The 21283-nt window shown below is 37.3% G+C and overlaps 1 protein-coding gene and 1 pseudogene across 2 annotated transcripts in view; both read right to left on the reverse strand.

Moving 5' to 3' along the window:
• Window positions 1–21283, reverse strand: part of Cc2d2b (coiled-coil and C2 domain containing 2B) — an 81599-nt gene that overhangs the window by 44614 nt on the left and 15702 nt on the right. For both annotated transcript variants that reach the window (XM_090346170.1, XM_090346169.1), the window contains exons 8-14: window positions 21083–21211; window positions 17592–17801; window positions 16091–16188; window positions 13209–13349; window positions 4150–4258; window positions 3638–3756; window positions 512–689 (exon numbers count right to left, since the gene is read on the reverse strand). In XM_090346170.1, coding sequence (XP_090202296.1) covers window positions 512–689; window positions 3638–3756; window positions 4150–4258; window positions 13209–13349; window positions 16091–16188; window positions 17592–17801; window positions 21083–21211 — 984 coding nt within the window. The remainder of the gene's footprint in view (window positions 1–511; window positions 690–3637; window positions 3757–4149; window positions 4259–13208; window positions 13350–16090; window positions 16189–17591; window positions 17802–21082; window positions 21212–21283) is intronic.
• On the reverse strand, window positions 6789–7511 carry LOC150054020 (10 kDa heat shock protein, mitochondrial pseudogene; annotated as a pseudogene).

Here is a 21283-nt window from a genome sequence, read left to right on the forward strand (position 1 = left end):
TCCAGCTTTTTCTGAGTAAAGAGTCTCATGAACTTTTCCACCTGGGCTGGCTTCCAATGGATGTCCTTGGAGCTCAGCCTCCTATGTAGCTAGGATTATAGGCATGAGCCATGGGTGCCAGGCAATATACATATATTTTAAAGTAGGAATTTCAACAGAAAGACATTGTAGGGCTGGAGCATGGCTTGGAGGTAGTGATGGCTTAGAGGCCTGCCTTGCTGAATGAAGCTCTGGGTTTGATTCCTTAGTACCATATACATGTAAAAAAAAAAAAAGGAGGAACTGATGTAAGTGACTCAAGTGATAGAGTGCTAGCCTTGAGAAGGCTCAAGGACAGTGCCCAGGCCCTGAGTTCAAGTCCTGGAACTGGCAAAAAAAAAACATTGTAAATGTCTTTGAATTTAAATAATTAATAAAGCTCTAACTTATCAGGGATAGAACAAATAGTATGTAACAGAAAAATTACATATGGCATAAAAATATAATACAACAGTAAATGTCAAAGGCATACCTCCAAGCAAATTGTTTCTGGCCAATATATTAACTGAATATTGAAAATTTGCTGAAACATGACTTTAAAATCAAGTTGTAGGGGAGATACTGAAGTGCAAGAAACCTGTTTATCGTTGTAAAATATTTTAATAAAATATTTTAACTTCTGAATTTTGGATCTCCTCCTTTGTTCATACCTAAAAATTAAATAAATCTTTAAATAACCCTGGAAAAGTAGAATCAATACAGAATATTTATTCTTTCCAATACTTAGCATGTTTTTAAAAAGGTTAATCATTTTAGAAAATAAATACAATCTTTAAACCAAGTAGCACTTGTCCATATGTGGATAAAAGCTTCACCGTCAAGTTGCTTTTTTGTGATGATAATGGGGCCTTGAGCTTGTTAGGCAAGCCCTCCACCAACTGAGCCATGTCTCTAATATATTTTACATTAGTTATTTCCAAAGTAGGCTTTCATTTTATGCCCCAGCTGACCTAGGCTATGATTATGTGTGCTCAACTGTTTCACTAGGGATGACATATGCCACTTCTTTGCCTGAGCTGACACTGAACCATAATCTCCGTCTCTAAAGTAGTTAGTGTTACAGAGGTGAGCCAACACATCTGGTTCCTGATTTAGAATTTTTAAAGAAAGACATATATTCACAATTAGACAAAGAACTAAAATCAAAGTAGTATAATTTATCTGGGTACTAGCCTGTAATCCAAGCTGTTCAGGATACTGAGACCTAGAAGGTTATGGATTGAAGCCAGCCTGGGAAGAAAAGTGTGGGAGACTTCATCTCCAATTAACCTATATAATGGTGGACTGTAGGTATGGCTCAACCATGAGCAAAAATACAGTGAAAGCAGGGGGCCCTGAGTTCAGACGCTAGGACTGGAACAATATACAAATGGTACTATGAATCAACTTCGCTATTCATTTATCTGAATTATAACTTAAACTACATAGCATTTGCCCATCAGATGATTTATAAGGGGGGACAACTAAAGGGTTGGGGCATAGGAGTGAAGGAAGCTTGTATCAAAAATTCAAAAATACACCGGGCACCGGTGGCTCATGCCTGTAATCCCAGCTACTTAGAAGGCTGAGATCAGGGAAGTGGCACTGTAGCTTAATGTGGTAGAGCACTAGCCTTGAGCTGAAGAGCTCAGGGATGGTGTCCAGGCCCCGGTCCAGAGTTCAAGCCCCATGATGGACAAAAAACCCAAAAAGGCTGAGATCTGAGGATCATGATTAAATCCAGCAGCCTGGGCAGGAAAGGCCCCGTGAGACTCTTACCTCCAATTAAGCATTCAAAAACCAGAAGTGGTGCTGTGGCTCAAGTGGTAGAGTGCTAGTCTTGAGTACAGAAGTACTCAAGGATAGCACCCAGGCCCTGAATTCAAGCCCCACAACTGACAAGAAAAAAAAATATTTTAAAACTTTTAAAATTTCTTATTGTTATTATAAAGATGATGTACAGAGAGATTTGGTTACATAAGTTGGGTGATGACTACATTTTTTTTTTTGGACAATGTCACCCCTTCCTAGCTGTCTCTTAGTTTTTCCATCTCATCCTCTCCTCTAAGTTGTATTGTTTATTTTCAACACAGTATCTAGTATTTTCTAACTTTTATAAGATACATTAAACATATATATATATATATATACACACACACACACAACATTTCAATAACTTCAAAGAGGCAACGTTCTTGATATTGTCCTTTTAAAGGTGTTTCCAAATCTCCTTCAGCTTCAGGCTGTTCCTTTTCTTCCATGACAGAGAAGAAATCTAAGACTACAGAGGCAAGTCAGATTACTGAATACTAAGACTACAGAGGCAAGTCATATTATTTCTCTGAGGCTTTTATAGAAATACTTGCTAAGAATAAATAAGCCTGTGAATGACAGTCAACTTCTAGAGTCTTCCTGCAGTTAATTCATTTACTCAACATATTTGTTGAGTTTTTTCTGAAAAGCAACTGTCCTAATAATGTTTAAGACTTAATCCCCTTTTTCAGAATCCAGAAAAGGGGTTGGAAGATAAACCCTAGGTTGATAAATAACATCTCCTTCCACTTCCTGCCCTAATCATCCTTTGTGTCCAGAATCTCCCTGCCCCATTCTCTGTCTTTTGTGCAACATCCTTAGAGGGTTAGCAAACAAATAATGTTTGTTTTTATCTCCTTGTAGCCTCATAATCTTCCCAATTATAATATCTACATGAAAGTTTACCTTTATGTTACTCTCTAAAAGTCATTGTAACAATAGCTCATGAACTGAATGTGAACATTTGCTAATTTAGGATTATATTTATCATTAGTAAACTAGGCCTTTTTCTTCATCAGGAAGCCATTTTTAAATTTGCTAATCTATTGTATATCCTTAGCCTTTTCATTTTCATACTTAACCTTGATTTACCATATAACTATTTTACAGACAAAGTTTTCTTCAACTGGATATTTAAGTAGAAAGCAACATTATTAGGTAGCAATGGCTTTGAAAAGATATGAAAATATAAACATACTGAATGAATGGACACACTGCTCCTATGGGATAGACTACGTAAAACTGGATCTACTTCGGCGGTCTAAGACATGGTATCCTCTTTAAGGGAGATGGAACTCAAAGTCTTAGTACATGAGAGTAATGGGGATATGTATAATTTATATGTGTTTAGCATGTAAGTCAAAGAAGCCACAAGTGGGAAGGAGTGAAGTTTATACAATTAAAAAAAAATGTCCAAGAGCAGGTTAGCCAGAACTCTGCAGAAGCCAGGCTCTGTGGCTCACACATGTAATCCTAGCTACTCAGGAGACTGAGATCTGAGGATCAAGGTTCAAAGCCAGCCCAGGCACAAAAGGACTTGAGACTCTTATCTCCAATTAACCTCTAGAAAATGGGAACTGGGGCTTGAGGGTAGGTCAGTAATCTTGAGCTAAAGAACTCAGGGACAGTGCCCAGATCAAGTTCAAGGCCTATGACCCCCCCTCCAAAAAAAAAGAACTATGGGGACAGTCAAATGTGAAAATACGTAAGAACTTAGTAGAGTTTAGTATATGCTACTTACTCAATAAATCTAATGTAATAATTTAAAAAACAATATTTAATGAATAACTAATTTAAAAATGCTTACAGTGAACACTTGACTAAGTTTGTTAGTTCTGCTGTCAGAGAAAGTTGTGGCATCAATGTAATTGGCTTTATTTTGTCAATTTCTGTTTCCTCAAGTTCTGAAACTAAATACAGAAGGCTCTAGAAACCAAAAAAGAAAAACAATTACTATGTGCTTTCACTGCTAGGAACACTGTCCTTAAAATACAATTTTTTGTTGTTGTTGTTGGTGGTGGTGGTGGGGCTTGAACGCTGAGCTCTTCAGCTCAAGGATATTGCTCTACCCCTTGAGCCAAGCACCACTTCCAGTTTTCTAGTGGTTAACTGGAGATAAGAGTCTCAAGAACCTTATTGCCCAGGCTAGCACAGATCTCAGATCTCAGCCTCCTGAGTAGCTAGGACTGTAGGCATGAGCCACCACATCTGTACTCTTGATTTCTTGGATCTGTCATTTTGTTAAATATCTGTTACAAATTGGTAGACTTTCATATTCTATCAAACAATGAAATACATCTTACTGTGCAATATAAATACCTCCTGTAGTTCTCCATTCTTAAGTGGTGTGTCTTTAATTTTCTTCTCAGTCTCAGACACTTCCAGCATTTGTGCTTGGTTTTGCTCATCACATTTATTTATTTTTATCCTAGTTAGTAATGAATAGAATTAAAGCAGAAATAATCGAAGTATTTGGGATTTGTTGAGCTGTTGTACATATACATCCATTTAAAAGATTTTTACAACAAATAATTATATTCTAAGAAAACTAACAATATAACCTTACAACAATATAAGCTTGTGCTTAGGTTTCAGTCTTCTCTCTCCTGAATAAACTTACCCTCAGCAACTATCAGTATCTTTCTTAGGGAAATAAACCTCTCCTTTGGTGAGGCAAGATATAAACTGAAGGATACATTCTATGTTTCCTTTTACTTTTCTTCCTCTCAGATTGTTTTAGCTATAAGAACATGACCAAATAGAAAGAAAAGATGATCAAAATAATATTAATTTCAAATCATAGTTATTACATAGTTATAGACTGTTAGCATCTTACGAAGAACTTATTAAGAATGTGCCAGATGGGCCGGGAGCATAGCCTGGTGGTGGTGTGCTTGCCTAGCATGCATGAAGTCCTAGCTTTGATTCCTAGACAGCACATACTCAGAAAAAGCCAAAAGCAGTGCTGTGGCTCAAGTGGCAGAGCACTAGCCTTGAGCAAAAAGTTTCCAAGGACAGTGCCCTGAGTTCAAGCCCCAGGACTGGTAAAAAAAGAGAATGTGCCAGGCAATGTTTCAGATACATAATGGATATTAACCCACTGAATTCTCACAATCACATGAAGTACTATTATTATGCCCCTTGAATTAACAAAATCCCACATATCTGGATCTCTCTTTTTTTTTTTTTTTTTGCCAGTCCTGGGCTTGAGCTCAGGGCCTGAGCACTGTCCTTGGACTTTCTCAAGGCTAGAGCCCTACCACTAGAGCCTCGGCACCACTACCAGCTTTTTTTCTATGTATGTGGTACCGAGGAATCGAACCTGGGTCTTTGTGCATGCTAGGCAAGCACTCAACCACTAGGCCAAACTCCTAGCTCCATAGCTGGAACTCTTTCAGAAAATATCTGACCTAGGAATTTTGAATTTCCTTGATATCTTTTTTGTGTGTGGGGGGGGTCAAGGGGCTTGAATGAGGCCTGCGCACTGTCTCTAAGCTCTTCAACTCAAGGAAACCCCCGACCCCTAGGGTAGACGTTGTCCCTGAGATCCTCAGCTCAAGGCTACTGCCCTACCCTGGAGCCAAGCCCCACTTTCCCGTTTTCTAGAGGTTAATTGGAGATAAAAGTCTCAGGTCCTTTTGTGCCCGGGCTGGCTTTGAACCTTGATCTTCAGATCTCAGTCTCCTCAGTAGCTAGGAATACAGCCGTGAGCCACCATCGTGCCCTGCAAATTTCCTTGATATCTTATGTGTTCTCTGTACTATTCAATAGAGTGTAAAAAAGATTTTTAAAGTCTAAGAAGGAAATCATTTGGGAAAATTTTATATGCTGTATTATGAATTGGAAAATAGTCTGGTAGTTCTTCAAAAACTTAACTATAGAATTGTGTTATGACCTAGCAATTCCTTTCCTGGACAGATATCAAAAAAATGAAAACATACATCCACACAGCTAAGGGTTTATTGCTAATGTGAAGATGCTTTTTTTGGAGAGTGTTTAAATGTTCTAAAATTAAATTGTAGTAATACAACTCTGGGAATATACTATAAACCATCAAACTGTATATTTTACATGGTAAATCATATGTCATATGAATTATATCTCAAAACACCTGTTTAGGCAAATATACTTTAATACCAGTATCAACTCAAAGTAGATCAAAGACCTCAGTGTCAGACCTGAAACTCTGAAACTACTGCATGATGGGATAGGAAAAACATTAGCACTTACAAGCATAGGCAGAAACTTGTTTTTAAATTAATTTACTTTCTTGTTATTATAGAGGGAATGTACAGAGGGATTACAATGACACGAGTCAGGTAATGAGTATTCTTTTCATACAATGTCTTCTATTCCCTCATTCTTTCCCAGACCCTCTCTTCCATTTCCACACACAAGTTGTATAATGCAATTACATCAGTGTCCAGTGAGTTCCTCTGCTGCAGTTTTCATACTTTTCCCTCAAGTTTGTGTCCATCCTCCTGAATACATACATTTGAATATACCATATATAAGGTAAAGAAGACAGAATATCACCAAAAATTAAAAACTTATATAGAAAAGTTTCTCGTTTCTTAGAATTCATTTCAGTGCATTTATATGTATATATGTATATATTACTTTATATTAATATGAAGAAGCACTTATGCATTGCACATTTGTGTTTCTCACCTAAGAGTATCCTCTTTTGGTCTCACTCTGTATGAGTATCTAGAATCCTGTATAATTTGTCATATCCTACTGCATTTTATTTATTTTTTATTTTTTTCATTTACATGTTTTATTTGGAAATGTTTATACCAGAACAGTGAAATTAAAATTTAGAGACAATGGATATCATTAGTTTAGTTACCATCAGTTTATTATAAAAGGGAGATGTGGAAATTATTTACATGACGAACTATTTCAGAACTTGTATGGAATGGGCAGCTTCACATGATGCCACTTCAGTGGTGTATTCACTTTAGATACTTTACAAGAATGTCACCAGCCCTAAATAAGAAATACTCCTTGTCATCTAGAACTACTTTAGTGCCTCCATATTCTGGGAGAAGAACTTTATCATCCACTTTCACACTCAATGGCTGAATCTCTCCATCCTTTCCTTTAGAGCCCGATCCCACAACCAGTACTGTGGCTTTTCCTTGAGACTTTTCTGGAAGCATAATGCCTCCTTTGGTTACAGTTTCAGCTGCACTTGGTCAAACAGAGGAAGAAACTTCCTAAATGTTTGTCCAGCCATGACTCCTGCGGTTGCTCCTTGGACTCTGCTTTCAGGTTGACACTGCAAGAGGAGACCCTCAACCAGGTCTAATTTCTGCTTATCAGAGAGAATATGCGCCCTTTGCCTCTCTGATCTTGCCTTACCTCACTTAACTTGATTTGTCCTAATTCTATCCATTTCCATGCAAATGACATTATTTTATTCTTTCTAATGGTGTGTAAAATTCCATTGTGTATATATGTACCACTCATCTGTTGTGGGGCATCTAGGCTGTTTCCATATCTTGGTTATCATGACCAGTGTGGCAATGAACATGGATGTCTTTATCATACCCTGGCTCATGATCCTCTGGGTAGATGCCCAGAGCGTTACGGCTGGGTGGTAGTGAAGGTCTATATTTAGTTTTCTGACAACCTCCAAACTTATGTCCAAAGTGATTGTACTAGTTTACATTCCAACCAACAATGCACTAGGATTTCTTTTTCAACATATCCTTGCCAACATTTGTCATTGTTTGCATTCACAATGTTGGCCAATCTTACTGGGATGAGATGCAATCTCAGCGTTGTTTGATTTGCATTTCCTTGATGGCTAGGGGATGATGAGTATTTCTTCCTGTGTTTCTTATCTCTTCTTAGAAGTCTCTCCTTAGCTCCCTGGCCCATTTAGTGATTGGTTTATTAGGCTTGGGAAAGATTAGTTTCTTGAGCTCCTTTTCCCATCCCTTCACTCAGAATTTGTTTTTATCTTTGACTGTCAGAAGGGTCTCTTGTAGACAACAAATGAATGGATCTTTTTTTTTTTTTTAATCCCATCAGTTACTCTACTTCTTTAATTGGGGAATTGAGTCCATTAATGTTTAAGGTTATTATGGAGATATGTGTCATGTTTCCTGCCTCTCTCTCATTCTTTCTTTCTTTCTTTCTTTCTTTCTTTCTTTCTTTCCTTCCTTCCTTCCTTCCTTCCTTCCCTTCCTCCCTTCCTTTTTTTTTTGGGGGGGGGTTGGTTGTGGGGCTTGAATTCTGGGCTTGGGTGCTGTTCCTGAGCTCTTCACCTCAAGGCTACCACACTACCCCCAGAGCCACAGCACCACTTGTGTTTTTTTTTTTTTCCTAGTGGTTAATTGGAGACAAGAGTTTCTCAGACTTTAGTGCCTGGACTGGCTTTGAACCATGATCCTCAGATCTCAGCTTCCTGAGTAGCTAGAAATACAGGCAAGAGCCACCGCACCCAGCTTTCCAGCCATTATCTTGATTTCCTATACTTCTTTTCTCTTCCTGTCTTACTAATCTTCTGACTTTTGATTAAAATGTTTCCTTGACTTGTTTTCTTCAGATTGTATGCTTCCCTTTAGTATTTTTTTGTAATATTGGTTTAGTGTTCGTGAATTCCTTTAATTTTTGTTTTTCATGGAAGGTCTTGGTTTCACCATCATTTGTAAATGATAGTCACTGGGTATACCAGTTTGGGTTGGCAGTTGTTCATCTTCAGAGCTTTAGTTATACCATTCCAGGCTCTCCTTGCTTTTATAGTTTTGTGTGGAGAGCTCTGCAGTGATTCTGATCTTCTTTCCATTGTAATACAGCACCTTCTTTGATTTTGCTGCATTTAAAATTAATTCCTGTTTTTAAGTCTAGTGTTTTCACTAGGATGTGTCTAGAAGTATTTCTTCTTAGATCTTGTCTACTGGGATGCTCTACTGTATGCCTCTGACAGAAGGGTGAGATCTTCTCTCAAGACTTGGGACATTTTCTGTTGTTACTACATTGAATAGGGTTTTCAATGCCTTTAATTTTAAATTCTTACCCCTCATTAATCCTATATGTAAACTGGATCTTTTGGCTGAAACTTTTGGTTTCCCTGACTGTTTTTTTCCATACCTTTGATTTTAGTGTTCAAGTCCTATGTTTTGACCTCTATTCCTGACACTCCTGTTTTTCATTTTAGTAATTCTGTTGCCTAGGCATTCAACAGTGGTTGGCAATAGGGAAATGGAACCTTTTATGCTTGTAAGTATTTTGTTGAGGTCAATTCTTATGGTGTATAACAATGAAAAAGCAACTACAACAGGATATATGCTTTTTATCTTTTAAAATGAAATACAAGAAACCAAATTTGGATAATGCCTATATGGGTTTGAAACCAGATTTCTTGTTTTGAAAACCAGCCCCGTCTCATCAATGGCACGACAGAATTTGCACAAATGAATTAAGTACTCTATGCCATACTTTTCTCAACTGAAAATCAAGTTTTGTGAAGATTAAATACACTACCTTTGTTGTTGTTGTTGTTTTATGTAAAGGGCTCAGTTGAGTGCTTGGAGTAAAACATCCAATACTGTTTTCTTCTGATTCAGGGTTATCAACTGGGATACTGTCCTTTAACACAATGGCTCTTAGACTTTGTTAAATATTAAAATTAATAGAAAATTTGTCTTTTCTCTTCCATTCTTTCCTTGTTTTTATCACCTTGGTATATTGAAAACATTTTCTTTTTTAATTATCTTTACATAGTTTGTTATATAAAGAGGCTTCAATTTACCATGTCAGTTTGTGCATCTTATCAGTGTCACATCATTCATCATTCTTTCCCATCTCTATCAACCCTACTCATAACCTCAATTCCCCTGGTTCCATTTTCTTATGTGCAGATTAAGTATTATGACACTCTAGCCATTCATTTGCCACCCTCCATTTGATTTTATCTTTCTCTTATTCTCTACAGACAACACATGCTCCAGCTTTCTGGTATTCATTTTGTTAAACTGCTATTTGCTTAAAAGAGTTACACCATTGGAATCCTCCCCTGAAGGAGGATACCATACTTCAATGTTTGTGTATATGTACACATGACTCTGTATATCTTTTTTTAAAAAATCGGCAATAACACTTTAATATAGATTTGTGGAACTCAGGTCCTTGTAGCAAGACTACACATTTATAAGCCATAACTAAAGCACAGAAAACCATAAATTAATCAGACCCAAGACCTGGATTTCACCTTGTTGATAATGGGAATACATTTTTCTTGGTCATTTACAACAGATTCTTACATTACTGTGTTCCTTCCTTTTAAACAATAATGCAACCCTCTATTAAAACTACATGGTTTTACACAACTCTGTATATCTTTACATGTATGTTTATAATTTAGATCTTACTTCAGATGAAAGAAAACTTGTGTCTGGGTGTGGTGGCTCACACCTGTAAACCTAGCTACTCAGGAGTCATAGATCTGAGGATGAGGATCAAGGTTCAAAGCCAGTCCTGGCACTAAGAAACATGAGACTTTTATCTCCAATTAATCACTCAAAAATCAGGAAATGGAGCTATGGCTCAAGGGTAGGTCTGTAGCTTTGAGCTGAAGAGCTCAGGGACAGCACCCAGGCCCAGAGTTTAAGCCCTACTATGACCCACAAAACAAAAGAAAAAAAGAAAACTTGTGTCTGTTGACTTTCTGATCTGACAAAATAATTTTTCCTAGGTCCTTCTATTTCCCTAAAAGACATATCAGTCTTCCTAATGGATGAATAAAATTACACACATGTACATATCACATTTTCATGATCCAGTTGTTCACTGAAACGCATTTGTCCATTGAAAAGCATAGCATGACCATGAGAAACTGTGCACCAATAAATGAGGATGTGCAAGTGTCTTTACTATATTCTTTTTTTTCAGTACTGACCACAGATGACAAGATTGCTTCCCTAACAAAGTACAGACAGGATTTTATTAACTTGCTGGAATTGAATATTGGACATCCTCATGTTGCGTGAAAGATGTCAGTACCCTAAGCTGCTATACAGCCATGGTGAGAGCAATGAGGATGGATAGAAGAAACTTGTAATAAGCTAAGAGTCCATGGTTGTATTTCCTTCTATTCTCCCATAGTAGTCCCTAACTATCTCAGTTTCTTTCTCAGATAAGGCCTTTCTTGGTGGCAATCAGGTGGCTGCAAGCTCCAGGGTTATAATGTTGCAGAATTAGGAAAGGCTCTGAGAGTCTGAGACACCATCTTGTGCTGTGTATTCTCTCTTACCCAGGAAGATACACTCAGACCTGGGTCATCAGCTCTGCTCAGGGAATCTGAGGGTGAAGATTCCTTCCTTCCTAGCAGGTGAGCTAGAAGGGAGAGGTGGGTCTTTTTCAGGCACTACTTCAAATGTGGGCCAGAGCAACAGAATCAATGTCATCTGAGACCTTATTAGAACTACAAATTATTGGGCTCCACTTCACACCTGCTGAATTCAGGACTCTGAGAAAGACTTAGGACTCTGTGCTCTTACCTGCTGCCCTCAGGTGATTCTGACAATTAAATTTAACCGCTCCTTAGAAAGCAATATTAAATTATTATCACTCTATGAAGGGGTCATGCTTACCATACCATCAACACACCTGACCTAGTCTGCTAATCAGCAGGGAAAATACTCAGATGGGTGTGTGAACCAAATACCAGGGTAGAGATTCAAAATCGCTTAGATTCTCTTTTTAGAGAAAATGTTAATTTAAAATTACCCCAGGCTAAGTATCCCTCATCATGATATTTGAAATCTGAAATCCTTTAAACTCCAAAACTAGTGTGCTGATCTGAGGCCATAAGTGGAACATTCCCCATCAGAGGTAATATAATGGGTTGTAATACAAATGCAGGCACACTTAAGAAATAGTGCATGAAATTAATGTCTTATGCCATCAAATTGCCTCTTATGTAGGAAGCATGATGGAACACAAAGGCATCCTAAGATAACTTATTCTATAAATATTAAAAAATGGGAAAACCCAGCAATTTGAAACACTTCGAAACTGAGCAGATTGAAACAGTAATGTTAGTGCATGAAACTATTTAACACTTGATAAAGTAGTCACTGTCATTTATTACATGTGCCAGGCACTCTCTATTTTTTACTCAGTGATTACAGGTAGACACTCACCTTCTGCGTAGATATTCCTGTGAGAATTGATGACAGCGTAAGTGGATTTTTAGTGTCAGTCATAGCTAGCTAGGGTCTTTCTGCTCTACCAGATAAGAGTTGTGTGTACTCCTCCCAGTATTCTGGGTCTTGGCAGATTGTGTCTAAAGTTATAGTGTTTGCAGGTAGACAGAGATAGGTGGATCCTGTAGCCTCTCAGCTTCCATACTTCAGGACTGGAGCAAGGCCTGTGAGCCCGGGTTGCTCACAGGCCTCTCTGCTTCAGGGTTGGAGCCAGAGTTGATGAACGGCTTGAAGTGTGGATATGTTGCAGCTCTCCTGGTTTGGGCTTGAAAATCTCGCAGCCTGCTCCAACCACAGTGTACAGGCCTGCTTGGCCCTGATTAGTCTTGCTTGGCCTGAGGCTGCTAATGATCCATCTGCTGGGGTAGGCCCTGGTCCACCATTAGCTCTGGCATTCATCCTGCATATTCTACTACAATAGGAACTGCTTGTTGGCTTTGCTGCTGCCCCAACACTGTGGCCACTTCTTGTTTCTTCAAGTTACCAGCCCAGCTGCTCTCTTAATGATGAGGATCTAAGGAAGGCATAGCCAACCACTGAAGAGAAGTCTATTTGAACCTAATATTGCAACTCCAGGGGTAGCATAGAAGAATCTTCTTTACTATATTCTGACTTGGAATCTTTTCTTTTGGATAAATGCCCAAGAATGTTTTGCTGTATCAGAGGGTGGTTTGTGTTTAGTTTAGTTTGTATTTGTTTGTTTTTGAGGAATCTCTAAAGTATGATTGCTAGATCAATATTTAACTTAGTAGGAAAATGTCAAACATTTTCCAAAGTATATATCATTTGCAAATCCTTGCAGCAATGCATCAAATATCCTGTCACTCACTATTCTTGACATCTGCTAATATCTTTCCCCTTATATAAAATTTTACCCATTTAAGCAAGTACCTAGTATTTCATTGTGATTTTTAGTGTATATTTCTCTGTTGACATGTTATCCAGCATTTGTTCATGTGTTCCTTTGTCACCCACTTACTTTCTTTAGTGAAGTGCTGGTTAAAATCTTTAGAGTAGGTGGTCTTATTTGGTTGTAACACTTAAGATACAAGTCTTCTATATGAGATAGTGTATTTTTTAGTTTTCTTTTCTCCAGTTAATGTGAATTCCCAGTTATTCATTAGGAGACCAATGAGGACAAATAGAGAGGCCACTTACCTATGAAACTGTAACTTTACTGGAGTACTTGTAAATCCTTGCTGTTGTCGAAGGGCTTTTATCTGTTTCCAGGTCTGTGACATACTATGTAGTAGAGAAATATCCTTTTCCCTTTCTAACTCATACAGTTGTTTTGTATTACTACAACAATAATAAGAGAGAAAAAATTATCTGGTGCCATTGCAAATCTGGTACTTTAAGTTAAACTTAAATCTGAGATTTTTAGAACACATAAGAAATACAACTTCAGTACATAATTCTGAATGAAGTTTCAATTACAATGATCTTTTTTTTTTTACCAGTCCTGGGGCATGAACTCAGGGCCTGAGCACTATCCTTGGGCTTTCTTAAAGCTAGTGTTCTACCACTGGAGCCACGGTGCCACTTCCAGCTTTGTCTATGTATGTGGTACCAAGGAATTGAATTCAGGGCTTTGTGCATGTTAGGCAGGCATCCTACCACTAGACTAAACTCCTGGCCTCATGATCAATTTTTTTTTGTCAGTCCTGGGCTTGAGCTCAGGGCCTGAGCACTGTCCTTGGACTTTCTCAAGGCTAGAGCTCTACCACTTGAGCCTCATCACCACTCCCGGCTTTTTTCTATGTATATGGCAACGAGGAATCGAACTCGGGCCTGCGTGCCTGCTAGGCAATCACTCTACCACTAGGCCGAACTCCAGGCCCCCAATCATCAATTTTTAAAGCATATTTTTTGCCCTTCTGCTAGTGTCAAGAACAGAGACAAGACAAGTTCCTTGGTCATCCCCTTTCCTTTCTCCTTTTTGTTTTAGAGGTTTAACATCTATTATACATTGCTCTTTTGTTAGACTTTGAACTTGCTGAGATTTCAGCATTCTATTAAGCCATTCTATTAAGTTCAAAAGACACTAGTTTTCACCAATATTTTCAGAAAAAGGCATCTTCAGATGCCTTAGTCTGTCTAATTTGGTAAGACTTCTATTTTTCCTTTTTGCACATGCAAATTTCCTGTCATCTCAGTAATATGGTTATAACAATGACTGATGTATTTTATCCAATATTTTAGTTGGTTATATTAGGAGGGCTATACAGAGAATCTAGGTGTGATAGAATAAAAGCTTATTTTCATTCACTCATTCTTTATACTATTTGGTAATTACTACATGCCAGGCATTCTGTTAGTAGAAGGAGGAAAAAGAAGGAAAACATGTTCTATAGATTTAAGAAGCTTACAGACACATAAATTAATAAATAAAATAAATTTTATATGAGTTACAATACAAATCTTTACAACCTAGGGTTTACACATAAATAATTGAATGGTAGGCAATAAGTAGAAAAGATTTCATAGAAAATATCATAATTCAAATCAATAAATAGCTAAGTATTATATGGCAAGAATTATTTTAGGTGCAAGTAATGTCACAGCAGAAAGTAACAGAAAAACTATAAATATGAAAGTGTAAATAAAGTGACATGTGAGTATATGAAGAAAAATATAAATATGGTATTAGGAAAAGGGAAATAAAATGCCATGTAAGTACATAAAGAAAATAATTTAATCTAACCTAGCGACAAGTAGAAATAGTCCATGTTATGGAAAAGTAACAAAATTGACACAGAAAGAATGATAGGACATTATAGAAATAAAAGACATTGAAACTCAAATACAATGGTGTTAACATAGTCCATTTAGAGCACTAGATGATTTAAAGTTCTAAGCACAGAGCCCTCTAACAGGAGGCTAGAGAAAAAGCAGGAATCAGGTTACGTAGATCATGCTGAAGGCATTGGATTTTATCTTGAAGGTAACAGGTGGTCATTAATGATGTTTATTTGTTCAGAAATGTCTCTTTGGTTTCTGTCTAAAGAAAAGTATTTTAGGGACTGGGAGTTTGGCCTAGTGGTAGGGTGCCTGCCTAGCAAGAATGGAGACCTGGATTCAATTCCTTGGCAGGACATACATAAAAAAAGTCAGAAGTGATGTTGTGGCTCAAGTGGTAGAGCTCTAGCCTTGAGAAAGACCAAGGACAGAGCTCAAGCCCTGAGCTCAAGCTTCAGGACTGGCAAAGAAAGAAAGAAAGAGAGAGAGAGAGAAAGAGAGAGAGAGAGAGAAAGAGAGAGAGAGAGAGAGGGGGGGGGAAGTATTTCCATGAGAATGGAAAGTTAAAAATAATTTGGTTATTAGTTGGATGAAAAGTATAAGAAAAGCATAGGAAAGTGTCAAAGTTACCTGAAAATTTCTTTTCTGTGTATCAAATGATTTCAGGTATCAAATAGGTGACCACAATATTTGCCTAATAAATATATAGTAAGGTCAAAGACATCTGTGCCATTCTTAGTTAATTATATTTCATGTGCATATCTTTTCTAATATAAATTTGTTCTGTGTTCATTATGCTAATGTAAGATATAAAATAGCTATATATGTAACATAGCTATATATGATATATAGCTAATATAAACACTGGTCTTATAAATATTTATTCAACTAATAAATCATGTTTGTTTAAAAATGGAGGTCCTTCAGTCTATACATTCATGAAGTATTATATTTATAGACTGAATTTGTATTACTACTTGCAATTCATAAATACAAACTAATTCTCAAATATGTATAAACACCTGAGGTTTATAAACCAAGCCAATTAGTGAAGTTTTTCATCAGCAAATATGTTTGATCTAGATTACATTAGTATGTTTAATCTACACTACAATTATTTTTTCATGGATCTTCTATAAATGTTTTTACATAAGTATACATCTATAAACACAACTCCTGGTCTTGAGAGAGACTCTTGTTATCTACTTTTTATTTTGTATCTTCCATACAAATGCTGTACTTTGTCTAAAGAAGTTAATAACTGTTTCAAGAATGCATGAATGTTCCCTGCCTCAACCTACCTTATTTGCCAATAATAATCATGTAAAGATTTTCTGGTAAGCTGGGTCATCTCTGAATTTTTGTTTAGTAATTTCATGGCATCAATGAGTGCTTTCAGCTATAACAAAGAAAAGAGCTCTTTGATATATTTCATCCACCTGTAACCATTACTCCAACTTAACTATGGGTTTAGATGTGTGCAGCACAAATATATAACTTCTTTATTTTTTCTGGGTTATGGGGCTTTAACTCAGCCTGGGTGCTGTCCCTTTGCTCTTCAGCTCAAGGCTACTGCCCTACCCTTGAGCCAAGCCCCACTTCCCATTTTCTAGTGGTTAATTGGAGATAAGAATCTCAGGACATGGGGGGAGGGAAACGGGTACCAAGACATGTGAAAGGGTATCAATGTATGTGAATTAATGCACCTTCTATCTGGCAAATATCATGTAACCCTTTTACTAATTACAATAAAAAATAAAAAAAAAATTAAAAAAAAAAGAATCTCAGGACTTTTTGGTGCCTGGGCTGGCTTTGAACCTTGATCCTCAGATCTCAGCTTCCTGAGCCACCTCACCGGCCAAATGTATAACTTTTGGTGTTATTCTGTATTCCAAAATATGCTTCATATAAGTACACGGAGAAGAACTAAGAGAATCAGTGTCTGTCTAAACAAAGAATATCCTAACTTGAACATACTAAACCATCAATTCACTAACTGGCATTAAAAACGCCACTATAAGCTAGATACAGTGGTTCATGCTCCTCCCCACCCCAGTTCTAGGGCTTGAGCTCAGGGCCTAAGCACTGTTATTGAGCTTTCTCACGGCTAGTGTTCTATCTCTTGAGCCATGGCACCACTTTCAGTTTTTTTCTGTGTATGTGGTACCTAGGAATCGAACCCAGGTCTTTGGGCATGCTAGGGAAGCCCCCTCCATTAGGCCAAACTCCTGGCCCTTGCCTCATGCTTTTAACTCCAGTACCTCAAGCTTCCAGGCAAACTCCCAGCTCTATTTATCTTTTTTTTTTTTTAAATAAGATCTCACATTTATGCCTGAGATGTCTTGGACAATGACCCTTTTATTTATATACTTCCTGAACAGCTTAGATGGCAAGCATGTACCGCATGTTAAGATGGAACCGCACAGTTGTTCTTGTCTTGGCTGCTCTGGAACTATAATCCTATTGATCCCAAGCTCACAGTTAGCTAGGATTGCAGGCATGAGCCACCATACATGGCCTAAGACCGCTCTTACTCTTTATCAACATACTTCATTAGAATAAATGAAGCACTCTTCTTGAGTCATAGGACCAACAAACAATACCATTTGTATCGTTTGTAAACATCCTACAGGGCATCTTTATGTCTGTCTCCCCAGCAAGTCAGCTCCTGTGTTTTTGTTTGTTTGTTTTTCAGAAAAACTGAAATCAAATTCTTGTTCTCATTAGTTACATATGTCATGTGCTAAAGGAAAATGTTCTTTGATAATGTACTTTATACTAAGAGCTTTTCTCCATTCTGACCTTCTCATAAAGCAGCTGAGATAAATTCTGTTGGTGTCTGTCCTGGAAAGATTCATAGAGTTGGAGAAGCTTAGCACATAATACTTGCTCTTGATTAAAGAGAGGATGATGGCTGAACTGCAAACCCACGATGTTGAGATCCAACAGGTACATTTCCCTTTGACCTTCCATTCTGTTTCTCAAGGAGCTTCCTAAGTCAGGTTTTATCGCCTTTTAAAGAAAAATGTGTATGTTAATTTGATTGTATTTTTTAAAATTACAAATCAATTATTCTTTATAAAAATAATACAAATTGTCTGACTGGGAGTTTCGCCTAGTGGTAGAGTGCTTGCTTAGCATGCACGAAGACCTGAGTTTGAACATAAACGTGATTAGTTTCACTGATGTAGTTTAGAGGGTTAGTGAGTAACTTAGAGTATGTACCATAATTCATGAATACCTTGACTATTCCAGTTAAGAGCAATGACTACATCCTCTTAAGAAGTAGGACACTGAGACCTTTAGTTAGATTAGCCTTGTATATAGGGAATGATGCTAAGATTTAAATATCATTTGTCCCCACTGAAATTCACATTGAAATTTGATTACCATAATCAAATGAGGTAGAGGTGAGACCAGGTGAGACGTTTAGTAGGCGATTAAGTCTACGACCTGATGAATAAGTACTTACATTTAAAATAGTAGATTAATACCCAGGTGCCAGTGGCTCACACCTGTAATCCTAGATACTCAGGAGACTCAGGATCACAGTTCAAAGCCAGCCCAGGCACAGAAGAGACTCTTATCTCCAAATAACCACCAGAAAACTGAAGTGGCACTGTAGCTCAAGTGGTAGAGTGTTAGCCTTGAGTTGAAGAGCTCAGGGACAGCGCCCAGGCTCAGAGTTCAAGCCCCATGACTGACAAAGAAGAAGAAGAAGAAGAGGAAGAGGAAGAGGTCACTCTGGTTCTGTTTGTTTAATCTGCATCTGATAGTCTCTGTTTTCTATATAAGATCCAATTTAGAATCCACCTAAGAGATTTAGTCAGTTATTTGTATACTGATAAACCAGTCATTACCAAGTTGTTGTTTTTTTCTTTTTTGGTCAGTCCTGGGCCTTGAATTCAGGCCCTGAGCATTGTCCTTTGGTTTTCTCAAGGCTAGAGCTCTACCAGCTTTTTCTCTATGTATGTAGTACTGAGGAATTGAACCTGGGTTGTGTATGCTAGGCAAGCACTCTATCACTAGATGAAACTCTTGGCCCCATTACCAAGTTTTAAGATAAATCTCATTTATAAGTAAACTTACAGAAATTCAAGTTCCTAAAATATGTCTGTTTTGGTAAGCAGACATACGTTGTTTACTTTCTTTGGCTTTCTTCTGGAATAACATTAAGTCTTTGCTCTGCCTTAGTTAGTAATTAACAACTGTGGTGCTCAGAATTATTGAAATGGTGGACTTTATAACAATAACAAAATGTGCATTGGAGAGAAAAAGTTGAGGAAGTGACTGTAGGCTTTATATATTTAAATAGCTATTATAGAGGTGGAAGTACTTTATGGGTTCTTTATGGCCAAATGAAGTCAAATAAGTAGAAGTAAAGAATAAGCAGACATTAATTCAAGATCTGAAAAGAGAGCTTCAGAACTCTGCAATGTTGTAATAAGTTATCTTGGGGGATACTAATCTCTCTTTGCTATACTAGTAGAAGTTGACTAAAGGGAATAAATAGGTTTCTAGAACCAGAGAAGTGTGTTATACCAAAAGCACAAAGATATGTGCAAAACTGAATTTTAAAAATCCAAGCCTTAATGGATTTAGACATATCAATCTGGCTATGGCTTAAATGACAGACAATACCAAGAATATAGTTTGCATGTAATTTCCCAAAACTACTTTTGAGAAATTGGCATCATACACTAAAACCAAATATATAACTCTAATATCAACATTTCTATTCTGAGATACTTACTCAACAAAAAAAATACATATACATATATTAGGGAAAATCCACGTGCGGAAGCCAGGCACCAGTGGCTCATTCTTGTAATCCTAGCCAATGCTAAGATCTGGAGGATCTGTTTGAAGTCAGTCTTGGCAGAAAAGTCTGTGAGACTCCAAATCCAATTAACCAGCAAAATATCAGATGGAGATATGTATCAAGTGGAGGGCCACTCACCCTGAGCAAGAAGGGTAATGAGGATGTGAGACCCTGAGTTCAAGACTTGTCACCAATACAAAAAGAAAAAACATCCATAAAACTATTAGTAAGAAAGCCAATAAATGAATTATTTAAAATTCAACAAAGAAAAGTAAATTTATTTTTCATATAATGAAATGCTGCACAGAAACTTAAGACTGGCAGGGAAAGAGATGGATGGAAGGAGAAAGAATGAGGAAAAGGGTAACTGTTTTCAAGATGTATTACACAAATATGTGGACACATTAGATTGAACCCCTTTTCACATCTATTTGAATATAACAATAAAAAATCTACACAGAAGAGCAAACTATTGCTGTACACTTAGAGTACCTATTTATGATTCTGATTCCATTTATGTGAATTAAGAGTAATCTACAGCAGTAGAGATTATAATATCACTGAACTTGAATACTATTTTAAGTCAATTTATTCATGGGGGAGCGGGGCGCTTGAATTCAAGGCCTTAACATTTCCTAGACAGGTATTCTACCACTTGAATCAGTCAAGTGTTGTTATTTTCAAGATAGGATCTCACTTTGTGTCCAGGCTGACCTAGACTGCAGTTCCTATTTTTGATTCCCTTTGCCTTTTGTTAATCGGATGACAGGTGCATACCATTGTACTCAGTCACCATTTTGAGATGGAGTCTTGAGAACTTTTCTGACCGGCTGGCCTCAAACAGCATTCTACCACCTTTACCTCCCAAGGAGCTTGGATTAACCAACGTCCCTGGATTATTCTTTCTTTCTTTCTTTCTTTTTTTTTTTTTTTTTGGTGGGTCATGGGGCTTGAACTCTGGGCCTATCCCTGAGCTCTTCAGCCCAAGGCTACTGCCCTACCCTTGGGCCTGGGAGTTGTCCCTGAGCTCTTCAGCTCAAGGCTACTGCATTACCCTTGAGCCAAGCCCCACTTCCAGTTTTCTAGAGGTTAATTGGAGATTAGAGTCTCAGGTCCTTTTGTGCCCCTGCTGGCTTTGAACCTTGATCCTCAGATCTCAGCCTCCCAAGTAGCTAGGATTACAGGCATGAGCCACTATACCTAGCAGATGCATTATTTATTTTTGTAAGATTAGGGTCATATATAATTCAATATACTGCTGCTTTTCACTTTACATTTTATTTGGAGCATATCTTTATGTCATTAAATATTTCTCAATAACACTGGGGGTGACTTAATCTTTTATTACAGTTTAGTCATTATATTATTAGGCCTAGAATTTTAGACAGTAAAATAAAATTACATATATAATGCTATAATTGATATTACAAGATTTTTCAACCATCATTACAAATAAACTATTGTTAATTACCTTTCTGTATATGGTCTTTAGGGCTGGATTTAGTGATTCTTTGCTTATGCTTAGTCTGAAATTCCAAGACTGTCTAATTGGTGAAGGTAATGACATTATTTCTCCACTTTCTTCAAACCAACATTTTCCCTATCAAAAATATTTACAAAAAAACAACAAAAATATTTACAAAACATAGCAATTGAACATTTAGCTAAAAAT

This window comes from Megascapheus bottae, chromosome 15 (assembly GCF_031878675.1).
Source record: "Megascapheus bottae isolate mThoBot1 chromosome 15, mThoBot2.hap1, whole genome shotgun sequence".
Classification (NCBI taxonomy): domain Eukaryota; kingdom Metazoa; phylum Chordata; class Mammalia; order Rodentia; family Geomyidae; genus Megascapheus; species Megascapheus bottae.